A 26,615-nucleotide genomic window follows, 5' to 3' on the forward strand; every position below is an offset into this window, starting at 1 on the left:
CCTGTCTTATTTGTTTGTTTGTTGTTTTGTGCCCCCCCCCCCCAATCTAACTCAGGACCTTGAGCTAACCAGGTAGGCACTAATGCTGCTGAGCTAAAATCCCTGGTCTTGTTTGTTTATTTTGAAACAATTTTATTATGCAGTTCAGGCTGATTTTGAACTCTATGTAGCCCAGGCTGGCCTCAAACTTGGAGCTATCCTTCTGCCCCAGTGCTGAGACTATAGGCGTGTACCACCACGCCCAGCTTACCTTTGTTTTTGAATTTTTCATAGTAGTGGCACATGTTATCTGTTTGGATTTAGAACTAAGAAACTGTCATGATTGAAGAAAAAAAGGTGGTGAATTGATGTTGATGAATTTGTTTTGGTAGGTATATCGAGTCACTGTGTTTAAGACAGGGGAAAGTGATACCGATTCATTTGAAGAAGATCCTGAAATTTCCCTTGCTGTAAGTGTAAATCTACTTTTTTAAGGAATTAAAGTCAAGACTAGAGAAATATATCTCCTGAAGTGAGTTTTCTTTCCTCTTGTTGCTAGCAATTGAACCCAAGGCCTTCACACTGAGATACATCCCCACCCCTTTGTTTTATTTTGAGGCAATGTTTTGCTAAATTGCCCAGAGTTGCAATTCTCTTGCCTCAGACTCTTAAGACTACTTGTTTTAGAGGCATGTGCTACCTCACCTTTGTGAAATGGTTTTTATAAAGTTAAAACTTATAAAATCTGATTGATTTGAGGTAGTATATTTTATTTGTTGTGGAATCTATTTGTTTTCTATGGGGAATTTGAACTTCATTATATTGTTTCCTTTGAAGTGGACCCACCTCTTGTGTTGCAAGACTGTTGTCTTTGGTTTTAGGAGATAGTGGAAACTATCTCTGACAACTAAGGAGAATCAGTGTGCGGGAATATGTTGCTTGTACGCTTGTTGCTACTGTGTTATGTCAATTGTCAGGCACCCTAAAAACAGTAATATTACTCGTGGCATAATAGGAAGCCCCTCTTCTGCAAGCTTCAAATGTAAAGTCTTAGGTAAGACTTTCAGTGCTTCATTTCAGAAAGAAAATAAGGATGTGTTCAACAAAGAGGTGGGAATTTGAGGGAGTTTGTCATCTCAGTTGCATGGAAGAAAGAGAAACTGGATAAAGAAGAAACCCTGAGCAGTTACAGATGAGAGCATACAGAAATGGATAGGGCATATATTTTGGATTGGGACCAAAGATGGGAGGTTTTTAGGTGGCAATGAGAAGAATTTTGTTTTGCCATTTCCTTTATGAATACAGAGCACTTGGGTTGAATCATGATTTTAAAGTACTAATTTTTAAGGAGTCTTAGTCACTGTTGTGTCAGGAGGCTTTTCAGTAGGAGAAGCAGGTTGTATCTAGCTTGAGGGGGTAGAGTCTAGGCTGCATGTCTAGGATTGAGCTGGACATGGAAGTTGGATGTAGACTTTAGTACAGAGGAAAAGATCTGCTATCACTTGCTTTAAATGAATCAGCTGTGTGTCTGTCCTCAGATAACTTCATAGGTATACCATCACTATGACAACAAATACATTTTTAGTTTTAGGGTTTTTCAGCTTGGTAAAGCTACAAAAGTACTTAGAATCATGTACTTGTTGCATGTTAATTTTTTCTTCCCAATCCAGTGTTGAGTTTAAAAAAAAAAATCTCAAGAATTGTTGTATTTTAGCAGTGTTACAATAAGGTTTTTAAAAATATTTTATTTGAGGCCTGTAGTCAAATAAATGAACATCATTATTTCACAGGTACCTTTTGTATGGGGGAGATAAAAGTACTATTCTTGGTGAACTTACAAAATTCAATATAAAGTGTAGTTTTCCTGTTACACATGTTAACTGTGGGTAAAATGAAATGTTGACAGTTTTGGGTGTGCTACGTTTTACCTCAGCATACTGAAATTGCGCTCACTGTTGGGATTAGTAATTAAAGAGTTATAGAAACTAACTCTCTTACTTCATTGAAGGACTACTGGAAGTGTACTTCATGCAATGAAATGAATCCTCCCCTTCCATCACATTGCAACAGATGTTGGGCCCTCCGTGAGAATTGGCTTCCTGAAGAGAAAGGGAAAGATAAAGGGGAAACCCCTGAAAAAGCAGAGTTAAAAAACTCATCGCAGGCAGATGAGGGCTTGGATGTGCCTGATGGTAAAAAAACTTTGGCAAATGATTCCAAAGAGTCATGTGTTGATGAAAATAATGATGAAGTCATACAAGCCTCCCAGTCACAAGAAAGTGAGGACTATTCTCAGCCATCAACTTCCCGTAGCCTTGTTAGTAGCAGCCAAGAAGATGTTAAAGAATTTGAGAAGGAAGAAACACAAGACAAAGAAGAAAGTGTAGAATTTAGTTTTCCTCTTAATGCTATTGAACCTTGTGTGATTTGCCAAGGTCGACCTAAAAATGGTTGCATTGTTCACGGCAAAACAGGACATCTTATGTCATGTTTCACATGTGCAAAGAAGCTAAAGAAAAGAAATAAGCCCTGCCCAGTATGCAGACAACCCATTCAAATGATCGTGCTAACTTATTTCAACTAGCTGACGTCCATAAAAATTTTAATTTTAACTATATAAGCCTAAAAATTTAGACAACACAGATTTTATAAACATCAAAGCAAGAAATATAAGGACATTTAAATGTAACTTATTTAGAGACTTTTGTGTAAGGAGGAAAAGTATGTGGTAAGATTTAATATTTAAAATGTAGATACTCTGACACACAATCCTTAGTTTCCCTCCACTTTCAGAAGTTGTTATTTATATTTGGTGCTATGTTATGTAGGTAAAAATATACCATTTATAATAATTAAGAATCTTCAGTGAAATAGTGAAAATAACCAGAATTGGTAATAACAATTGAGATTATAAATAATAGCATATATAATAAATGTTACTCAGCATTCAGCTTTGCAAGTTGGGTCTTGTTTTACATGCTTATGGATAACTAATGTCTTGATTGTCTAAATTTTTAGGTTCAGTGTATGTATATTATTGATTTATAAATAAATGATTTATTGAACATTTAAGAATTGTTTCAAAAATGTGATTATTGAATCTTAAAATTTTTTTGTAATCTTTTTGGGTAATCTAAGACATAGCCCTGAATTCTACTTTTGGAGTGACCTGTGCCCCTTTATCTTGGTAATCTTGATAATGCCTGCCTAGTGTGATGCTGTTTGAATTGAATAAAAGCTAGTTGATACTGCAAGGTAACAGGGACAGGAAACAACTTTCCCCTGTAGTGTTCACTTGGCTCTCCAGTTTGTGGACTGGCTTAAGTGGTTTTTCAGTAAGTGACTAGTAAGTGAGTAGTTTAATCCTGCTTTAACCGTTCACTTCTCTGGACAGTGTCAAACAGTCTCACAAAACTAGGAACTCCTTGACTGTGTTGCATAAATGTAGATACTCAGTAAGAATTTATTAAGTGAGTCAAAGCGTTGGGACTCCTAAGAGTCTTGAAGCTGGCTTTAACATGTTCATGATGGGGCCATAAGTCCTGTGTCTTCGTTGCTGGGTGGCTTGAACTACTGATGGTACATGCATGACTGTCCTGTTGGGTGACTTTTTACTTTATTAGTAAAAAGACCAATAAAAATTATTAGATCTGTTTCTACTACCAGTGGTGCAAGCTGTCCATTGGGCAGTCATGTCTGTACCACTCACTGGTGGTTTGAGCCAGGAGAAACATGTTAAAGCAAAAACTTGTAGGTGCCAAAGTCAGAGACTTACCCTTTGGCATTGTTGAGCTTAAATGTTTAAAATTTCTAGTGTTTTAAAGATGTTAGAGTATCACTCTGTGGGCTCATGAGAGTAACTACAAGTAGTTATAGCAACATATTATGGAAAGTTTGTAGTGTACCTTCTTTTGTTATTTTTTATTTTTTTAACTTTTTATTTATTTATTTATTTTTATTGGTACTAGGGATCGAACTCACGACCGCCTGCTTGCAAGGTAGGTGTTTATGCTGCTGAGCTAAATCCCCAGCCCCTGTATGTACCTTCTGACAGAATGCTGAATTGAGTTTGATGTATTTATAAAATTTTTTTGAGCTTGAAAACTAATTGATAAGGGGCTAGGGATTTAGCTCAGTGGCATAAGCGCCTGCCTTGCAAGCAGGCAGTCACAAGTTCGATCCCCGGTACCGATAAAAAAGAAAAAGACAAAAAAACCCCAAAAAACTAATTGATAAGGATAGTGGGTGTAGGTTGGTGGTAAAATGTGTTTAGCGTATATACGTGAAGTTGTGGTCCTAGGTTTGATCCCTAGGAGCATAAAATAGCCCTCCCTACCCAAACCCAAACCTGTTTGTTTTTTTTTGTTTGTACCAGGAATCGAACTCAGGACCTTGTACTTGCCAGGCAGGGGCGATACTGCTGAACTGTATTTCTAGGCCCTTCAAAACCAAATTCTTTTTTTTTTTTTTTTTCCAAAACCAAATTCTTAAAACCTCTTACAAGTTGTTTAAAAGCTTGTGATTATATTTATGATTTGATTAGCTTTCAGTCATACATAATAGCGTTTTGTGTGTGTGTGTGTGTGTGTGTGTGTGTGTTGTTAGGGATTGAACTCGAGGCTTCTGAGCTATAGCACTACCCTTAAAGGATTTTTACTGTTTACAAATAATGCTTTAAAAAAGATACATATCTGCTGAGTGTGATGGCGAATTGTACCCCCAGCACTTGGGAGGCTGAGGTAAGAGGATCTTTGGAAGTTCGAGATCAGCCTGGGCTACAAAGTGAGGCCAAGGTTATTCTGAACCGCATAGTGAGACTTTGTCTCAAAAAGATAAAAACAACCCCCACCCAAAAAACCCAAAACAATAGCTTAAAGCCACATACATGTAGAAGGTGTTCAGAAGTGTTATGTCAACAAATTTTACTGGACTGATAACTGAATTCATGAAAAGCAGCATAAAATAGAGCAAGAGCTGTGACACAAAAAATGGATAAAGGTTACCCATGTGTTTAATGTTTTATCACAGGTAAATATATTTAAATGTTGGAGTAATATTTTGGGTAAAGGATAACCATAATTGATTGTTTTGAGGAAGAATAATACTGAAACATACCTGAGTTTCATGCTTTTTTTTTTTTTTTTTTTAATTGGTACTGGGGATCGAACTCACAACTGTGCGCTTGTAAGGCAGGTGCTTATGCCACTGAGCTAAATCCCCAGCCCCTCATGCATTGTTTTTAAAAATGTTCTTAAAATTTTTTTTAAAAGTTTTCATCTTTGTTTCAGTCCCACATCTTCATTGCCTTCAGAATGTTACTACTAATTAGATGTCTTGCTGGTAGCTTAAAGTCAACTTTTCTTTTTGGGGGGTGTGTATGGGGGTGGGGTTTAGAAAGAGTCTTGCTTTGTACTTCAGGCTGGCTTCACACTCCTGAGAGTGTTCTGCCTCAGCCTTGTAGGTTCTGGGCTTATAGATGTGTGCCATCACATCTGGCCTTAAAGTCAACTTTTCATAGTGTCTTCTACCTTCCTGTTTCCAAAACTTCAACATTAAAATCTTATTTTGTATGAATTTCATTTGTCAGGGTTAAGTTTTAATACTTGTATGGATGTTAATTTGGTTTAGAATTTGCCAGGGCCTTGCTTACTAGGTGTTCCTTCAAGGTTGTAGGCTCCCTAAACATGAAATTATGAATATGTTTTGGTATTGGTCCTGGGGGTTGAACATAGGGCTTCATGCATGCTGCCTCTGAGATATATACCTCCAGCCCTGCTTCAATGCCTTTTATCTCCCCCGGTGTTTTTGGTAAACTATTTATAGATACTGTGGTATTATATTGTTAAGGACTGAGGAAAAAAACTTGTTTGTTGGCTATCATCGAATTTACTGGATCATTTTAGACTTTGAGAGCTCTATAAAGTGAGTGCCTTATTTTCACCATTGTTCCAACTCTTTGCAGCAACAGGTTTATAAAGTTCCTTCAGTGGGAAGGTTAAATTCAAATCAGTCTAGTACTACTAAATTCCTGACCCTAAAACAACTTTCTTTTTTTGACTTTTTTTGAGACGGGGTCTCGCTATGCAGTTCAGGTTGGCCTTGAGCTCACTTTGTGAGCCTGTCTTGAACAGGCCCGTCTTGAACTCCCTACGATCCTCCCACTTCAGCCTCCCCAGTGCTGGGATTATAGGCATGAGCCACCACGTCTGGCTAAACAACAATTCTAAAATCATAAAACCACTGTAATAATTGGCAAAAGGAAACATTTTTAAGAAAACTGATCTTTTTAGTGTTAAGGTATTGGGCTGGAGAATATAGCTCAGTAGCATAAGTACCTGTCTAGCAAGTGCAAAGTCGTGAATTTGATTCTCAGTATTAAAAAAAGCAAAACAAAACCCAACAATAAGTTAAATCTTTCTATGCAAAAAATACTTTCTATAAAAACAAAAAAACCCCACAACTTTCTTTACTATTTTTGACACTTTGAAGCTTTTGCTTAAGCAGATGAGAAGAATGAGTCTCCAGGTATTGTAAGGACTGAATTCAGGCATTCAATGGAGACTTCTAATGGTGATGAGAGAATGGTTAAGAATAATTGCTGGCCTAGAGAGCAAAGAAAACGCAAGAGTTCTGTTCTCAGTTGTTAAAAAAGTACTATGTGTAAAAATACTGTGTAGTTCAATGTTGAATGAAAAATCTTTAACTTGATCAATTAGGATAAGTTTTAAAATTTTGGACTTGTCATTTGTCTTGGCTATTAAAGTCCACTTCTGATGATGTCACCTTTTGGTGAGCATTTACATGGGAAACAAATCTTTTTACATCCTCAGCCTGCATGGAGAGGTCTACCACATACTTTTGCCCCAAATATCTTTATCACCAATTTTACAGTTGCGTTTCCTGGTATAAGCCTTCCCTGCTCTGGAACCAAAACTTCTAAGCCAGCAGAACATAAGGTCATGGGGACAGGAAGCAAACATTTTGTTAGTGCATCAGTAGTGGTAATGGTGAATGGTACATTTGCCACAGGGAGTGGCATACAATATAAGGGAGGGAAAAAGGCTTGCTTTTACATTCCCCCTCACCCCTACCGCCCCTTTTGCTCTGGCTGATGCCTTAAAGTGTTGCCTCAGTGCCATGCTACCCTGCCTTGCAGCCAGCTGCCTATGGACTGAAACTTCCAAAAACTGTAAGCTAAATAAACCTTTCCTTCTTTGAGTGTTGAGTATTTTGTCCCAGCAACGAGCAAAAAGGAATTAAGACAGCATTTTAGGAAATATTCTGGAAATACACGAGGCAGCTTAGCAGTCATAAACTAGTGGTTCTAAAATTGAGATTCTAGTCTATAAATCAGTTGCTTTTTATTATAAAAGGAGCAAAATGTAGGAAACTTTGGGGTTATTTAGCTCGGTAGTAGAGTATATGCCTAACATGCTTGCCTGAAGTCCTAAGTTCAATTCCCAGCACTCCCTCCAAAAAAGGAAACATAAATTCTGTCAAAAATTAGACAAACCCTTTATGCTTTTGTTGCAGCTTATGTCTTTGAAACTCCAAAGTCTCAGGCAGTCATAGGTGGTGGGGCTTTTTTAGAGGTTTTTGGTTGAAGGGTGTGTGAAACTGGGATTGATCCATGGTATGATGCTAGGCCCAAGGGCACTAGGGTTAAGGGTGTGAGTGCTACCCACTTTAAGTAGCCTGGATAATATATAAGAAGTAAAAAGCTGTGGTTGTCCCTTGCTTGTTTGCTACCTTCTGCCCACTATGAACTGTTTCTACTTTCTGCCATACCACCCTGTCTTGGAGCCAGCTGATGATGGACTGAGACCTCTACAAACTGTGAGCTAAACAAACCTTCCTCTTTTACCTTTGGTTGGTGGGTATTTTGTCTTAGCAGTGAGAAAAGTAACTAAGACAGAATTTGGTACCAGGAGTGGTGGTGTTGGCTGTGACTGTATCTGACCATGTGGCTTAAGAGCCTTTGGAACTGGCTTGTGGGAAAGGGAAGACAGGAAAGGAATGGAGCTGCCACCTGGGAAAGAGTTGGAATGCCTTAGACTGTATTTGATGGGAGATTCTGGTCAGAGTTTAAAAGACCAGAATGCTGATAGAAATGTTGCTAGTAAAGACCAGACTCAGAGGGTTTTGCTAAGAAGGACTGTATTGCACAGGTTGCTGGACTTAAGGTGATTTGTGTTATGCCTTGGCAGGAGTTTGCCATTTGCTCATGTCCAGAACTTCTGCCTGAGACTGAGATTAAGGGCAGCGGACTAATTAATTTAGCAAAAGTCATTTTAAGGCAGTCTAATATTGAAGTGGCATGGCTGCTGTTTGTAGGCAGATTTATTTTGAGAGTCAAGAGCAAAGAGCCCAGCAAAATGATTTAAAAAACATTGTGAGTTTGGCCCAGAAAGGAAGCTCTGGTAAAGCTGTGGACTGCAAAGATAGAGCAGAGGAGATCTTGATTGCTGAGAAGGAACAAGAGAGTAGAAAAAAATGGCTTGAGGGCATCAGAAGTAGTAGCAGGAATCCACCTTGTGAAGCCTTAAATTGCAAGTGAAAGACTTTGCTTTGAGAAGAGAGCCCAAAGCACCATGTTCTAGAATGGCAGTAACCTAGGAAAGTTGTCCTTCAGAATTTTGTTCATAAGCATTTGACACAAGAGAGAAGGCAGCTTAGCTTCTGTTCCAGCTCACAGCTGACCTTGGCATCATCAACGTGGTGGATAGAGAATGCAGGAATTGTGAGGTCAGGAAGCCTTCCAGATTTCAGAAGAAGGCCTAAGAGGTTAGGCAATGTGCCCTTGAGAGGGCTGTGTGTGAGGCTGTGACTGTAAAGCAAAGGTGCAGTGGAGAAGCCAGAAGCATAAAGCATCTGAGGAAAACTGCAAGGAGGGAGCAAAGCAGCCCCACAGAGAAGCAGTGGGAGCTGCAACCACCAGAAGTGCCCCATGAATGGGGTGGAACCATTCATGCCTTGCCACAGATTGCTGGGAGTGCTGGAAGGGGAACTGGGGTTTAATGTCTACCCTACTGGATTTGGTCTTGGTTTGTTCCATTCCTTGCTTCCCCTGCTTGTAACTTTTGGAATGGAAATGTACATCTTGAGGCCACCGAACGTTGGAAGTGTTTGACTTTCTTTTCATTTGTATAGGGCCTTGCAGCTAAAAGTTTGCCTTAAATCTCAAGAGACTTTGGACTTGGACATTTCAGCAAGGCCAAAACTGTTAGGACTCTTAGAGATGGACGAAATACCTTTTGTGTAAAGAGATGTGCGCGAGTCTTTGGGGACACAAGGGTAGAATGTTACATCTCGTGTGTAGATGTTCCCCCAAAACCCCATGCAGCCAGAGGTGGTGGGGCTTTTTCAGAGGTGACGATCTAGATTGCGTGATGGTGGGATTGATTCATAATGCAGTGTTAGGCTGAAGAGTACTAGGTGTGAACTCTAACTGCCCTCACTAGCCTGGATAAGATACAAGGATAGAAAGACCTATGGCTGTCCTGTGGCTTGCTTATTTTGCTACCTTCTGCCCACTGTGAACCGTTTCTCCTTTGTGATGCCTTTCTGCCACACCACTCTGCCGTGGAGCCTGCTGATGATGGACTGAAACCTCTGTGAACTGTGAGCTAAATAAACTTTTTCTCATTTAACTTTGGGTGTTGGGTATTTTGTCTTAGCAATGAGAAAATAACTAGGACAGCTTTTACTTTTCCTCTCATGTCTAATGTTTTAAATTTTTAGTTCATTCTAAAATTGTATCTTGCCTTTGGGGAAGGCAGATTTGAAATGGATGTTTTCCATTTCAGCTGCACATTTTTTCCCCCAATAAGTAAGACTTTGTGATTATCAAAATGTGAATTTTATCTGTTTCCAGACAGGGATGCACTGTGTTGCATAGGTTGGCCTCTAACCTGAAGTACCTCTACCTCAGCTCACCCTTAACTGGACTTATAGGCATGTAGATGTTTATCTTTTTAGAAATTCAGTTTAGCCATTTTCTCCTCAGCCATGTCTCAGTAGAAACTACACTGTTGTTCAAGTTTATGTGCACTTGATTTTGACCTCTATCCTATGACTAGAAAGTTTATATTAACATGCTAGATTTGCCTTGATGAGGTAGGTTAATGGTTGTTAAATTTTCCAATTTCTTTTGGAGGCAAATTCTGTTTGCAACCATTCTCAGGCACTTAGAAATTGGTAAAATTTGTTACATTGAACAAAATTTTCCAAAATGTGTTTGGAAAGGTAGGAATATTAATTCAACAGATAATAGTAGGCTAAATTATTTAAGAAAATGGGCCCATAGCTAAGTATCCTTGTGAGAAATATATTTTCTTAGTATGTAATTCTCAGAACGTTTACTTTATTAATATGAATTGTAAATTTTTCTCTTTTGTTCCCTGGTCATGCTGGGAATTGAACCCAGGCCTTGCATATACTAGGCAAGTATTCTACCTCAAACTGTATCATCAGCTTCCATTATTTTTGATCAGAAAGCACACTTCATGCATCACCTTGTCCATGGAATACCCAATCTCATGGTACAGGTTAATTTGGAATATATAATATAAATAACATTTAAAGTGTTCTGAAGTACTGGTTAGACCTTTGATGAGTTTTTGTAATATCCTTGGCTCAAAATATTAAATTTGGTCTTCCCTAGGATTTATTTGGTGGTAGTTTTCTCTATTATATAGACTTCGTTACATTCACACAAAAAATTGTTTTCAAGGTAATGGAAAGAAACAACATTCACTAAATGAATATTTTTTATTGATAATCAACAGTTCTAGATTTACTAAGCTCAGAGGTAGTCATAGCTCCTCCCCAGTAAACTTTAGTCTTAAGGCAGGTCATTTTAGTAAGTTCTTAATTATAATATAAAAGTCGATGAAAAAACTTGTGAAATCAGCTGTGTGACCTCTAAATGGTTGTTAGAATAGTTCAAAACTAAAATGATAAAGTGGTTTATGAATAATACAATATCAGTGATACAAAGTCTGTAATAAACTTCTAGTTTAAATATTAAGAACTCTTTACCCAATCTGGCCATCATTATTTTTCTTTCCTGAAGTCAGGAGGAAGATATAAGTGATCTGCCATAAAATAAACACCAACCATATTATTACTATATAAAATAAGAAACTTCTCAATAAATAACTTAGCCTACAAAATGCCATTCCTATTTTTCTGGATTCCCCAGAATATATTTTGAATCCAGCATCAGATATGTATACTTTCTATACATAAATGTAACTTACATCATTTTTAGAAACATTACAAATGCAAATTTGCTTCTGGAACAAAACACAACATTGATTTCCTAGACTTTCAGAAATATTGAGGAGGCTTTTAAACATTTCTGATAAAACTAGCAGCTTCTCTGAATGTGATAAGCACCAAAATAAACACTGACACTTGTTTGTAGAGACTTAACATTTCTCTAAAATACTTCACATGTTTTAATTCAGGTTAGCATTGCTTGTAATTTGAGTAAGTACGCAGGCAAGTTGGCACTTCATGAAAGCTTCCTTAAGTATTAATATTTGGTCTTGCTAACCAAAATTTGTTTTTAGGTCAATTCTGTTTGTAACTGAAGCAGAATTGGCCTTCAATTAGGTGTACTGTGTCATTTTCAAAATATTAATCTGAATATTAATTATCATTCCTTCACCTGAAAAAGAGCCAAAAAGTGGTCTCTTTTACTGTTTCTGATTGGGGGGGAGGGTGTCCTTCATTTTACAGATTAGGAAACTAAATGTGTAGTGGATTTGAACCCAGATTTCCTGTCATCTAATTATCACTCCTGCTTTCTTTTCTTAATCTTGAAAACCTTTATAATGCTGGTTCCTCTGTAAAAAGGATTACACAGTGGTGCTCGGTTGATTCAGAACAATTTGGTTCACAAACAAAAGTGTTCAGCAAAGTTTTGTTTTTGTTTGCAAACTCTACAGCAGGTGACAAACATGACCACAGCCTCCTTCCCACACACACAAACATGGCCATCTTTTCCCAAATTGTGAAAACTAAGTTTGTGAACTGGGGTGGCATTGTACTTCAATTTAGAGCCTCAGGAGTATAACTGTCAGTCTAAGAGGGTGGAGAAGAGTGGGAAAGATGGTAGGCAGGGAGGTTTGGGACTTACTTTGACCACAGAATTTACATGTTTCGTCTTGTGTGTGTGTGCACTCATGTGTGAATGTGCTGGAGATTACACCTAGGGCTTCACAGATGTTAAGCATATGTTCTGCCTGCCACTAAGCCATACCTCCAGCCTTGTTTACCTTTAAATGATTTTAAATTTTCTTTTGATGTAATTTTCTGATTTTTTAAAACTTTTGTTTTGGTATCGGGGATCAAACTCACCACCTCATGCTTGCCAGACATGCGATTACATCACTGAGCTAAAGCCCCATCCCTAGTTTTTTGATTTTAAAAACATGTTTCAGTAACACATTTACATTAAACTCATGAAACAATTCAAATTTCAGTTCATGTACCTTTAAAAATTGCTGGCTTAGAAAAGTTAGAACCCGAATGCCCAATAGAAAAATTGTTCAGGGCAGTGCTGATGAACCTATAGCGTGTGTTCTGCAGCACGCTGCTGGTTACCACTGAAAGCGCTAAAGGTTGGCCATCACTGGTTTAGGGCTTGGTGGCAAATCAAGGTTAGTCTCACACACTTTCATATTTACTATACCAACATAATTTTCTGCATTATTATATTAACATGTACTTTCAATTCTATAATTACTGCTTATTTAAAATGGTCAAAAGATTCAAGATATTACCATATTTTAAAAGTAAAAACTACAAATACTATTGATAACAACATGTATGATTTGTGCATGTAGAATAAGTTTGGCACAGACATAGTACCTAAAAATCAATATATCTCCTCTGTCGGTTGTGGGTTCTCAAGCTGTCACCATGTGCCAAGAGCAGTGTGGTTTCATTTTCTGAGACAGCTCAAAATAAGAATCAAGCCAACTCACTTTTCATAATGATGTGCAGCACTCAGGGATGTGGCTGCAAGAACGGCCCTTTGGTGCTTCCCCTCTCTTTCATTCTTACACACAGTCTCTTAGGTTGGCCAGCTTTCACAGTAGAGAATGGTTGCTTGCTTCAAATGAGTACTGATGGTAAAATAGTTTTTTCCTGATAAAAAGGCATGTATTTCTGGGTAACACTCCTACAAACCTTACGACAAATGGAAGCAAAAGCGCAGCATTTGGAACTTTCCTTGATATATGGAAACAACTTCTGTCGGTGATATTAGTGAGTAGCAGATCGCCAAAACATAAGACCTACGTCCATAAAAAGACTCCGAGCCCTACAGTTTCTGAAAAGGTCTAGGAGTAGCAGATTGTCCTCTGAACCCCTGCTTTGTGTTAGACTCTGAGGACATAAAAATGAATTTTTCAAACAAGTAGATCCTGGCCTCAAAGAGCTCACACTTCCTGGAGAGGCACACGTGAAGTAGGCAAGTTATTACAGTGTTGTAAATCCACTAAGAGAGAGAACCGGTTTATCCTGAGGAGAAAAGAGAAAGGGCTTCGATGGGGGGAAGTGGAGTGGCGGTAAATGGGATGATGGTTGGTAAAGGCTTCTTGCTAGGGTTGATACTCGGAGTTTTAATGTAAGGGTGGAAAAAAAAATTAGTGAACAAGAATGGCATTCCAGGAACATAAAAAGCAAGTCCTGTGTTTAGGTAACAGAAAATAGAAGCAATTGGTTGTTGCCTTTTAAGTGTCCACCAAGGCTGTGTGGAGGGTGGAGGTGGCTGTGAGCAAGAGAACAGTTAAAGTGTTGTGGTGCAGGTGAAATCAGAGGGCCTAAACTACAGCGCTAATCGTCATGGAGAGGTCAGGGTAGAACTGATGTTTATAACTAATCTTTAGTGGCTGAGCATGTGATCAAGAAGGATGAGGAAGTATGGCGGGTGATTCTGAGATTTCTAGCGTGGTGGTTCCAGTAACTGAGATAGAGAATACAACACTAAAAGCAGCTCTCTTGAGGGAAAATCAAGCTCATTTGCACCGTGATGAGTGTGAAGTACTTATGGGTCACACCCAGCAAGGTATATCTAGGGGGGCAGTGGGACATGAATCTGAGGCTCAGGCAAGAAGCTAGAGTTGCTTCCTAGTAGGCTGTGGGTCCTTATCATACAGGATAGTAGCGTCCAACTGCAGTAAAGCAAGGACTTTGGGGAGAGAGGGAGAGAGAGAAAGAGAGAATGGGAGAGGAGAGGAGAGGGGAGGAGGGGGAGAGAAAGGGGCGGGGAGAGACAGAGACAGACAACTTTCCTAATTAACTGTTGGTGCTGACAAAACTGTTGGTGCTGATGGGACAAAACCTTACTGTCCCATCAGGGCCATGTTTTCTTGGACAACTGAGACCTGTTTGCCTGTTTTCTCTCATATTTTCTTATAACATTAATAAAACTGTTCTTAAGTCCTATGATCATTTGTTTCTTTCTGGAAAACTAATTATATACAGCACTATTTCTTTGCAGACAGCAGTCATGGCAAGATTTTGTACATAGTAGGTGATCAATAAATTTTCATCTTTGTTACTTATACTGATTTGGATCCTTGTACACAAAATTAGCTTTTTTGAGGGAGTACTGGGGATTGGACCCCAGAAGCTAGAGTCTCACAATTCTTTTTTTTTTTAATTTTGAGACAGGGTCTTGCTAAGTTGCCCAGGTTGGACTTGAACTTGTGATCCTCCTGCTTTGGTCTCCCAAGCAGCTGGCATGATAGGCAAACATCACCAGGGCTGATTTAACTCCTTATTTTCTTTTTTTCTTGCAGGAACTTCTGTTTTGCTTTTCAGGTTTAACTTCTTACAAATTTCTAGGACTACTTTAGGGTTACTTTCCATGTAAATAGGCAGTGCTTGATAGGTATATTCCATTCATCATCAAGACAATCAGTTCCTTCCATTATCAGCACATATTGCTTCTTGCAGGATTTAGAAACATCCACTCTTCTAATCCAATCAAGGTCCCACAAGGCTGCTAGAGTTGCAGTAACCTGGAGTGAGTATTCCCTGATGCCAAGTGGTGATGAGAGTTGAGTTTCATAATTTATTTGAAAAATATGTGCAAAAGAGTCAGTAAAAATAAGAACAAACTAGGCTTTGTTGCAGCTGAGTGGCTTGGTAACATTTTGTATAGAGGAATGGTCGGGCATGATGAATCTGATACTAAAAGAGAATCCAACTGTCCTTGAAATGGAAGTACAAAGTTCTTTTTAAGAGCACTGAAGTGTTGGGATTTCTCTGGAATAACCACCTTCGTGAGGTACGGCTCATGTCCAGGGACTGTAACCTGAGAAGAAACAAGAAACAATTGTGTGAGTGATCTCAGACGTTTGCTGGTGCCAACACCGAAAACACTGGCACCCGCCACTAAAATGCAGCCTTTGTGCAGTGCGTGTAACAGTCTGCCAGGCCTCTGCGGCATGTCATCTAGTGCCTGTTGACAGCTGCTAATGCTATTACCAAGAATTGCAAAGTGAAATAAAGACAGAAACAGGCACCTGATCTGCTGATGTAAGTCAGGAGCAAGAAGAAAGTACTAGACTGATTCTGCCACCATCATTTTCTTTTTCCTCCCCACCCCCTTTTTTGTGTTTGGTTTGTTTGTTTGTTTGTTTTTGGTACCAGAAACTGAAATCACAACCTTGTGCTTACCAAGTAGGCACTTATGCCACTGAGCTCTATACCTAGCCCCCACCTTTTTTTTGAGACAGGGTCTTGCTATGTAGTTCAGGCCAGCCTTGAACTCACTATGTAGCCCAGGCTGGCCTTGAACTCACAGTAGTCCTCCTGCTTCAGCCTCATGAAGGGGGTTATAGGTGTACGTACGTCACTACACCTGGCTGCCACTATCATTTTCATGGATCACAAAAGTAAAGAGTTGTTTTTCTTTTCTTTTTTATTGGTACCAGGAATTGAACTCAGGATCTTGCACTTTCCAGACAGGTGCTACTGAGCTATCTCCCTGGCCCCAAGAATTATTTTTCTTTATTACAAGTTTGTAGTTAATGTCTTTACTGGATATCAATTTTTTTTATTTTTCTTTTTGAGCCAGGGTCTTGCTATGCAATTCAGGCTTCCTTGAGCTCACTTTGTAGCCCAGGCTGGTCTCAAACTCACAAACAATCCTCCTGCCTCAGCCTCCAAGTGCTGGGATTACAGGTGTGAGCCACCACACCCGGCAATATCAAGTATTTTTAAAGTAGATTTCTTTTCCAAATTTATTGTCATTTTCCTTGCAGCTGACCTGAAGGTACAAATCGATTGCTTTAAAAAGATTTGATTTTACCTGATTCAGTTCATATGAATACGAATCTTTGCCCAGGTTTGCTTTTTTGGTGGAAGAAATGACCAGGAAAAATAAGATGAGTGCTAACTAATTTAGAAGTGACCTCCATTATAGATGGTGGAGAGCGAAAGGAGTGGGGAGTAATATTTACATAATTACTAATTAGTATTAGCCATTTGTTTCAGCTTCAGAATTTACTCCAGTCTTGTCTTAGAGCAATACCTGTAGGAGAGATGACAGCCTTCCCCCAGAAGCAGGTCTGTAAACAATGACTCCATACCAAAACAAACACAAAAACCCAAAAAATGAAGACACAAACCTGAAGAATCCTGCATTTCTTAAAGAATGTTACGTCAAAGAAGAAGAACAAGGTGGCCAGCCACATGAGGTGCTTACTTCATTCACATAAACCTACTCAGGCTGATGCCTCTTTTCCTAGGAAGAAATGACTCAGAAACGTGCTCTTCATAGAATGAAAAACTGAAATTTTGCTTACATAAATTGGTAATAGGATTGCAAATATGTGTACCATTTGTTCTTGGTAAAATATACAGATCATATGTCATTTGTCATGAATTCTAAGGAATTTGTCTCAAAGCTTCCCTCCTACCCTGTGAGTACTGGGGACTGAACGGAAAGTTCTGTGCATACTAGGCAAGAACGCCATTACTGACCAACACCGCCAGCTCCCGATCTTTTTTTAATGGCAGAAATTTGATACAATGGGTGCTAAAGGGTAGTCTGTGAAGCTTGGAATTACTCCTGTTATACTGGTTATTTTTTTTAACTAAAACATATTTGTACATATTTATGGGACATGTTATTGTAGTACAGTACATGTATGCAGTGTATACTAAGCAGATCAGGGTAATGAACATTTTTTTTCTCTTCAAATTAATTTTCATATGCTAAGGATTTTGCACTCTCCTTCTCTAGTCATTTGAAATAAACTGCAGATTGTTCTAATCTATAGATACCCTATTGTCCTAATGAAAAACTAGAAATTATTTTGCTGCTCTATTTTGGTACCCCTTATTGAATTTTTTTTCTAGTCACCAGCCTCCTGCCCTTCCTGGTTTCTAGTGACCACTATTCCATTACATTTTTCTACAAGATGTGAGAACCTGTGGTTTTGTCTTTCTGTCTGACTTAATTCAACTAACATAATGACCTCTGGTTCCACTGTTACTTCAAATGACAGGATTTTATTTTTCATGAGCAAATAATATTCCATTATAACACACACACACACACACACACACACACACACACACACACTCCCATATCCCACATATATATATACCATAATATTTGCCACATTTTTTATCAGTCATTTACTGAAGTGTAACTGAATTGATTCTATATTTCAGCTATTGTGAATAGTGCAACAATAAATAGAGGGATACAAACATCTTTTTTGTATGACAGCTTCTTTGGGTATATGTACAGTAGTGGAATTGCTAGATTTCATCTAGTAGTTTTATTTTTAGTGTTTTAAGGACTCTCCATACTGTCTTCCATAATGGCTGTGCTATTACATTCCCACTGAGAGTGTATAAGAGTTTCCTTTTCTCTGCATCCTTACCAGCATTTGTAATGCTTAGTCTTTTTAATAATGGCCCTTCTGCCTGGGGTGAGATGATATCACATTGTGGTCTTGATTTGCATTTCTCTGGTGATTAGAGAGCACTGTTTTTCAGGTACTTGTTTGCCCCAACCCGTGCACCCCTTGAGGTTCCTTGGGTTAAGGACTGCAAGGAGGATGAGAAAACAAAAACGGGACAAAGCTGGGGTCAGGAGGTGGCCTTACTCTCCACGTGGAGGAAAGGAACTGCCCCCTCACTGCAGGGGCGTTTATTTATACCTTTTAGCAGCTTAATGCCACATCAGCCCTGTTGTCCTAGCAACCCACTGTTTGGATTGTCTGGGGCTAGGTGTTTTTTGGGCTGAAGCAGTTTTTTAATGTGGCTTGCCTCGGAGCTCTTTTTTGGGGGGGATGACCATGCCCAGCTTCGCACATGTGGTCAGTGTCCAGCTTCAGCAGCTCCCAACACTTGTTGGCTGTTTGTATGTTGTCTTCTGAGAAATGGTTGTTTGGTTCTTTAGCATATTTTAATTGTTTTAGAGACAGGGCCTTGCTGTATAGTTCAGGCTGGCCTTTAGCTCATTGTGACCTCATTGTGTCTCAGCTTCTAAGTGCTGGAATTAGGGATGTGCTAACATGCCCGCTTTAGCACATTTTTATACTGGCTGTGTGTGTTTGTGTTCAGCGTTTTTAGTTCCATACATATTCTGGATGTCCATCCCTTTCAGATGAATAGTTTGCATATATTTTCTTCCATTCTGTACATTGACTTTGATGAATTCCTTTGTGGTACAAAAGCTTCTTAATTTGATATAATCCTATATCTCTAAATTTAACTTTTGTTGCCTTGCTTTTAAAGTTCCATCTACAAATTCATTATCACATCACTGTCTTGAAGTGTTTCTTCTGTGATTTCTTGTACTAATTTCATAATTTCAGGCTTAACATTTAGATCTTTGACCCATTATGAGTTAATGTTTGGGTACAATGAGAGGAGAGGATCCAGTTTCATTTTTCTGTATATGAGTACCCATTTATTGAAGAGACTGTTTTTTTCTCCACTGTATGTTCTTGTGCTTCTGTCAAAAATCAGTTGGCTATATGAACATGGATTAATTTCTGACTTCACTGTTCTGTTCCATTGGTCTATGTGTTTTTAGTGCCAGTATCATGCTGTTTTAATTACTATAGCTTTGTAGTATGTTTCAAAATTAGGTTTCAAATCTAGGCCTTGTTTTTTCTAGGCAACATTCCTAGCCATAGATTTCATTTATTTATGCTCTGATCTTGATTTCTTCCTTCTACTAATTTTGAGATTTAGTTTGTTCTGCCTGTCTTTGAGGTATATTTTTGAGATCCATTTCATTTTAAATGTGTGCCTTTATTGCCATAAACTTCCCTCTCCATACTGCTTTTGCTGTATCCCACAGGTTTTAGTATCTTGCTATCATTTTCAGTTTATCAATTATCAATTTTTTTATTTTCCTTTTTAACTTTTCAGTTACTCATTGGTTATTTAGGAGCATGTTATCAAATTTCTGTATGCTTGTATACTTTGCATTTTCTTGTTGATTTGAAGTTTTAAACTGTTATGATCTTACAAGATCCATGGTATGATTTCACTTTTTAAAAAATTTACTGGGACCTAAAAAAAATTACTGTGACTTTGATTTGTGGCCTGACATGATGTATCATATAGAAATGGTCCACATCCTGATGAAAAGAATGGGCATTTTGCTGCTGTTGAATAAAATGTTAGGTCTGTTTGCTATAAATTATGATATAACACAATTTCTTTATTGATTTTATGTCTGATCTGGGTAAAGTAGGATATTGAAGCCTTTCACTGTTACTTTATCAAGAGTCAATTTCTCCCTTCAGACCTAGTGTTTTCGTTATATGTTTGGGTGGTCCCACCATGGTGGGTGCATATATATCTAGAACTATTGTATCTTCTTCTTGAATTCATCCTAATATCAATGTATAATGATATTGTCTCTTTTTACAATTCTTAATTTAAAATTTGCTTTACCTGAGTATAGTTATTTCTTCTTGCTTTTGGTTTCCATTTATGTGATGTATCTTTTCCAAACCCCTCACAGTCTCTGTGTTCCTTTATCAGTGAAGTGAGTTTCTTGTAGACAGAATATAGTGAATCTTGCTTTTTAAAAAAAATCAAATCTCTCTTTTGATTGATGAATTTCATCCATTTATATATATAAACTTGCTCCTATCATTTTGTTAACTGTATTCTGCTTGTTTTGTGTATTTTTTTCTTTCAATCTCTATTTTTGTGATTTATAGTTTTCTGTTATGTTAAAATTTGACCTTTTCTCATTTCAATATCTGTTTTTCCAGGAATTTGGTATATTAAAGTGTTTTCATTATGGTAGTTGTCATCCTTTTTAGGGTAGGATTAAGTATTTCTTGTTAGGCTGGTCTGGTGGTAATAATGTATTCTCTCAATTTTTAATTATCTGGAAAAGATTTTATTTTTCTTTCATATTTCAAGGATAATTTTTCTGGATAGAGTATTCATAGTTAGCAAGGTTTTTCTTTCTTTTTTCTTCAATATTTTAAATATATTCTACTATTTGTTTCTGGCTTGTAAGGATTCTGGTCAGAAATTGGCTGCAGGTCTACTGAATATTCCTTTTAATGTGATTCGATGCTTTTCTTTTGCTGTTCACAATTCTTTCTTTGTGTTATATATTTGTCATTTTGACTGTGTCTTGGCAAAAGGTTTGGTTTTGTTGCATCTAGTTGAGTTGCTTTGATCTTCTAATATTTACATGTCCATATGTCTTTCAGGATTTGGGAATTTTTCAACTATTATTTTGTGTAGTATGTTTTCAGTGCCTTTCCCTTTTTCGTCACCTTTTGGAATTCCTCAATTGCAAATATTTGTTTTCTTAACGGTGGCCCATATGTTTCATAGGTTTTCTCCCTGTTCTGGAGATTGAGGGGACTCACCAAAATTTAGGATTTTGTAAAAAAAGGTTCCCTCTTGTCCTGGGTCTTTATTGGCCAATGAGGGCTACAGTCAAAATACAGCCCCCTGAGTTCAGTTACCTTTTGAACTTTGGCCTCCAAACCTCAGTTGTTGAATTCCCAGGAGATCAGTTATCTGGATACCAAGTACTTTGAAATATATGAGTGTAGAATTGTTATTTTCTTAGAAATTGAATCCCTGCAGAGAATTTCTCATTGATAATGTGAATTGTTGTTCTCATTTTTTTGGTATGATCTGTACTGTCTTGTATCTCACTGAATTTTATTAGGATCACTATTTCAATTCTTTTTCATGCATCTTGCAGACTTTCTTCAAATTATGACCTTTCTGGAGAACAGTTGTATTTCCTTTTGTATTTCTTGTGTTCTTATGTTGATGGGAGCTTGTGGTGCTGTTAAATGTTTCTGTGGAGCTCTGGGACCTGGAGCATACCTTTCCCTGGTTCCAAGGGACAATTTGAAGTGGACTAGGGTTTTTGGCACCAGTTCTGTGGATTGTAGAGAAGGTGTTCCTTAGGAACGTCTGGAGAGTGTGCAGGTAATACGTGGCCTTTTGGTGCCATATGAATGTTCTAGGAGGTATAGGCTGTGGGAGAGATCTATGTAGGTTTCTTAGGTTGAGCATACATAGTCCAGTGGCTTTGGTACCTGTGGTCTTGGAGCTGTGGGGCATGGGTGGGGATGTCACTAGATCATGCAGCTGTGGTAGGGACAAGATTATGGCACTAGTAGTTACAGTTCTGGAGCTGAAGAACATAAATGGCCATTTCCTCTGAATCCCAGGAACAAGCTTATATGAAGCCGAGGCTTTTTGCACCTATAGTAGTCCCAAGGAATGGGCTAGGTAGGAGACTTTGCCTAGAGCCTACTTCGTGATCACTGCTGTCATCAGGGGTTGGGGCCTTGCATTCCTGGAGTTTTTTATTTGTCTGGGAGCTTTCCCAGCCTCAGATGGACAGGTGTGACTGAAGTAGGACTTAGCAACTGTGGCCACAGTTCCAAGGTTGTGGGCTTGGGAGACCTACCATAGATCTCATGGGACAAAAGTGGGTGGAACGAAGGTAGATAGGACTCAGTCTGGTGGCTATGGCAGGGCAGCAATTGATCCTGAAGCTGCAGGACTCCTGCCCAGTGAAGTGTGCACCAGCAGCACAAGGCTTCTGACATTGTCAGGAGTTTAGCCACTGGCCCCTAAACCAAGAAGGCGTGTAGGAGTGGCTGTGGTGGTAGCTGGAGTTTTAGAGTTTGTGAAAGGTCCAAAGTCTATCTTCTTTGGACAGAGGAGTCCCTTTTACACCACCAAGTTCCCCAAACTGGATCTTGTAAAGACTGGAATTTTCCAACAGTTAGGACTGCTAGTCTGTTGCTGGCACTTTCCTGATTAGCTCATGTTGGTCCCGTTACCTCCCTTCCTTGACTGGGAACCAGGGCTGAAGTTGAAGACTGCTTTGTTGTTTTCAACTTTCCATGCTATTTTGGGTTCCCATCACCTCTTTACTGATTTTCAGCGTCTCCCACCCCTTTCCTTAAAACACAGGCTTTCCTTGGCTGCCTCGACCCTTCTCGGTGACAGTCATCTTAGCACACTCTATTCTTAGTAAATTTGGATTTCCACTATGAAAGCTATCACAAAAATAAGATTTAGTTTATATTAAAAATTGATTTCCAGTGAGGAAAAAATGCATCTTTTTGTTTAGTGTTTTTCTTTTTCTGTTTTGCTGCTGTCATAGTCCTATTCATTTTACTCTGCTACCAGTTGCAACTCTGACATTCTTTTCTTTTGCCCCAGTATATCTCCTTTTGGGTATTTTTCACTTTAGGTTCTCTTGGGTGAGTATAGTGAGTACAGTAATATTTTAAACAACAATTTGTAGTTCATACTTACATTTATTTCATAGGTTCCAGGCAGGAGAAGTAGGTAGTATTCTCCATGTTTGTTGGTTCTAAATGGGCAGATATGTTTTCTGTCTTGGACTTCCACAATTACATTGGGTAATGGATTTTTATTCTGATCAAAAACTTGACCCTTTATACCTGTGACACAGAAAGAAAACTGAGTATAAAAAGTACATTTAGTGGGGCCGGGGATATATTTCAGCAGCAAGGCGCCTGCCTGACAAGCAGGTCATGAGTTTGATTCCTGGTACAAAAAACAAAAAAACCAAAGACCCCCCCCCCCCCAAAGAAAACCAACTCCACAATTTGTGGCACGTGAAAATTTCCTGTCATTGTTTTAGAAAAGCATGCCCCCTCCCCAGACAAGATCTCATTGTGTAGTCCAGGCTGACCTCAAACTCACAGTGATCTTGCCTCCGCCTCCTGAAGGCTGGGGTTCTAGGCATGTACCACCATGCCCAACAGTATGGCCCATTGTTATTAGCTATTTTAAGTTAGAAAGTCTTAGAGAAAAAGAGTATTTTTGTTGACTGTAAATTAGTTAAGCTACTAATTTGATGGCTCATATTTGCTGGTTTTTGAATATTGCATTTATAACATATCAAAATAAGAGAACGGAGATCACAACCTAAGATCCATTTCTATAATTTCCAAATTGTTTATTCAGTCACCAAAGGGTACTGCAACATACTATTAGTGGATTCTGTAATCCTAAACAAAAACAATGTCAATGGGCTGACTGTCATAGGACTCTCCCACAGGTAACCAGGATGGGTGTGGAGAAGAAGCCATCGGTAATCTCCCTTGGGGAAGCAGCGTGGACCTGGAGAAGCAGCAGCCAGCCACACCACTACAAGCCTGCTGGCTGCCATTGTCTTCAGGGACCTGTGGCCAGTGTGGGCCAGAAGAGCCAGCCAGCCATGCCTTGGAGAAGCCATGTGGGCCTGGAGAAGCCTGCCCTGCACTCTACCACCTCCCCAGGAACCTGGGCCAGGAGAAAGCCAGGTGCCTGACCCATCTCCCTGCCCTGTAAATGGGTAGCCAACAGGGGAAGTGCCTGGGACCCCAGAAACTGCTCATCTGAAAGAAACCAAGGAAAACATCAAGATGAAGGAGCAAAAGGCAATCTCTGGCCTCCAGCCTAAATAGAACAAGTCCAGGAGACATGGACGTGGAAGAGAGTGGAAGTTGCACACCTGAAATTTCTGGGATGATGGCAGCTGAAATAAAGAAACTACTTCATAAGGCTGTGAAAGAAATCAGCCCAGAAATAATATCTCAGGTAAAAGAAATAACATATTTTCTTAGTGTATCTAAAAAAAGACACAGTTAAAGAAAAGAGGAATGAGAATGAGGGAAACCTTGAATGAACAATATAGAGAAGAATTGGAAGGCATGAAACAGACTCAAAGAGATATCTAGGAAATTAAAAACTCTACAGAAAGCTGGCAAAACAGCTTGAAACTGAAGATAGACTTTCAGACCTTAAAGACAGGATGGCAGCTAGCGATTGTGAAAGGAAAGATCTCTTAAACATAACAAGGAACCAGGAAATAGCAATTCAATGACTGCAAGATGACACAAAAATTATTTAAGAGTGATAGGTGTCAGCAAAAAAGCAGAAGTCAACACAAATAACGTAAAGAGACTGTTTACAGAAGTAATAGCAGAGAACTTCCCAAGCCTGGGAAAAGGACCTGACATACAGAGAAGTGAGACGTACAGAGCTCCAACTAGCCATAACCCAAATAAATTTACACTCAGACAATGGTAATCAAGATCCCTGAAATTCAGCATAAGAACAGAATGCTAAAGGCTGATAGAGAAGAGAAACAGATCACCTATAAAGGAAAATCTATCAGAATTACAGACATCTCAACACAAATTGTCTGTTCAAGAGCCTGGAGTGGAGTATTTCAAGTCCTGAAAGAAAACAACTTCCAACCTAGATTGATGTACCCTTAAAAAACTATCTTTCAAAATTAATGGAGAAATAGGATTCTTCCATGACAAAAACAATGGAAGGAATTCATGACTACCAAACCAACCCTACACAGAGTAATGAAGTATATTCTAGAGAGAGATACAAATGACCACAGTTCCAGGAATAGCAGCAGAGAGAGATCACCGAGTGGGGCAGACAGTTGAATGGAGGGGAAAAGTAGGAAGCCGATGGCAGGAGAAAAGCATGGAAGAGATTAACCAGGGCGTGTTGGCCATAACCATCAATGCAGATGGCCTCAGTTCACCAGTAAAAGAGACACAAGCACACTGGATCAAGAAACAAGATCCATGAATATGCCGTATACAAGAAACACATTAACTCAGAGGGAAATTCATAGACTGAAAGTCAAAGGAGAAAAAACAATGCTCCATACAATAGGGAACCAGAAATAAGCAGGGGTAGCTTGCCCATCAACCACAGAATGGATAAGTAAGATACAGCATTTTTATATGACGGAAAGCTACCCAGCTATAAAGAAGGATAATTACAAGGCTCTTGTAGGTAAATGGACACACTTATGATCATGCTCTTGGTGAAATGGTTTGGACTCACATGGATGAACATCATGTTGTCTCCCTAGTGTAAAAACTGGAGGAGTTAGTGGGATCCAAAATGTACAACAGATACTGTGAAAGTAAAGGGGGAGGAAACATCTAAAAAGGGGAGGTGGTAGCCATTGGTAGTTCTTTATTATCTTGTTTTAAAGTCCTGTATCATTTTCATTACTTTGTTTTGATTGGTTTTATTCTATTTGGTTTGATTTTATTGAATCTGATGGCATGGGCAGGTATTTTGAAGATAACTAGATATATTATGGTAGCCATTACTGATTTCCTATTATCTTGTTTTGAAGTCCTGTATTACGTTCACTGTTTTGTTTTGATTGGCTTTATTGTTTTATTCTCTTAAAAATAAAAATAATGTTAATATTTATAAGATATTTAAGTACATAAGGGAGTCAAAAACTTTGTTTTATGATCAAGCAAATTCTGAGAAGAAAACTTACAAACACAAGGTTGTCTGAAACATGCAATTCCTTGACGGGGGTCACATTATTACTAACAACAGCAACTAACACTTATTGAGCATTAATTAGACTCGTTGCTAAGTGTTTGATGTGCATTTTATCACTGAATCCTCACATTAACTATAAGGTAGACAATGTTGTTATCACAATTTGACAGGACCGAAGTTGCACCTCAGTGGTAGAGTGCTTGCCCAGAATGCATTAGCTCTTGGATTTGGTCTCTAACACCCCCCCCCCATATTGCAACAACAAAACATTTTGTAGTTAAGAAGAGTAAGCCCACAATAACAGCCCACACTGAATTGATCACCTCTCTCCCTTTCAGGGTTTCATGAGTAGACATGTTTTTGTGGTACTGGAGACCAAATCCAGACCTTACACATTCTAGGCAACTGCTCTACCAGTGAGCTACACCCTACCATGCTTCTCATTTTAATTCCTAAATTTCTCAGCCCAGTTTGTTCACTCCAATAACTAATCAGGGTAACTGAAGGGGAAGCTGTCTAAGCTTTGTGACGTAAGTGACAAGCCATAGAAGCCACAATAAGATACCCTTGAACTATCCCTACATAGTTACACATAACCAATACTTATTAGGCAGAAAAATGAGGCACATTTAGTTTTCTGCAGAAAAAATTCAAATGAAAAAAAAATGAAGGTTTTGATATTTACCAACAAAATCTTTGGCTTAATCATTAAGCAAACTTCTAACCAAAGTTACTTTTTACTTTTCTTCCTGTTCAGTTGTTTAATCTTCACTCTTCTCCCCAATTACAAA

The 26,615-nt window shown here is 38.7% G+C and overlaps 2 protein-coding genes across 5 annotated transcripts in view; one reads left to right on the forward strand and one right to left on the reverse strand.

Moving 5' to 3' along the window:
• The window catches only part of Mdm2 (MDM2 proto-oncogene), a 47,790-nt gene extending 22,040 nt beyond the window's left edge, over positions 1 to 25,750 (forward strand). For 2 of the 3 annotated variants that reach the window (XM_003475931.5, XM_063255110.1), the window contains 2 exons: positions 372 to 449; positions 1,988 to 3,054. In XM_003475931.5, coding sequence (XP_003475979.1) covers positions 372 to 449; positions 1,988 to 2,563 — 654 coding nt within the window. In that variant the 3' untranslated portion in view covers positions 2,564 to 3,054. Of the gene's footprint in view, positions 1 to 371; positions 450 to 1,987; positions 3,055 to 23,566 lie in introns of those variants that run through there. The other variant, XM_023567664.2, reaches the window with a different exon arrangement.
• The window catches only part of Cpm (carboxypeptidase M), a 65,243-nt gene continuing 49,358 nt past the window's right edge, over positions 10,731 to 26,615 (reverse strand). For both annotated transcript variants that reach the window (XM_003476098.5, XM_063255112.1), the window contains 2 exons: positions 22,795 to 22,943; positions 10,731 to 15,313 (listed from right to left, as the gene is read on the reverse strand). In XM_003476098.5, the coding sequence (XP_003476146.1) occupies positions 15,071 to 15,313; positions 22,795 to 22,943 (392 nt within the window). In that variant the 3' untranslated portion in view covers positions 10,731 to 15,070. The remainder of the gene's footprint in view (positions 15,314 to 22,794; positions 22,944 to 26,615) is intronic.

Source organism: Cavia porcellus, unplaced genomic scaffold (genome assembly GCF_034190915.1).
Source record: "Cavia porcellus strain 051 isolate PalLab524CR breed Dunkin Hartley unplaced genomic scaffold, mCavPor4.1 scaffold_8, whole genome shotgun sequence".
In the NCBI taxonomy this organism is placed as follows: domain Eukaryota; kingdom Metazoa; phylum Chordata; class Mammalia; order Rodentia; family Caviidae; genus Cavia; species Cavia porcellus.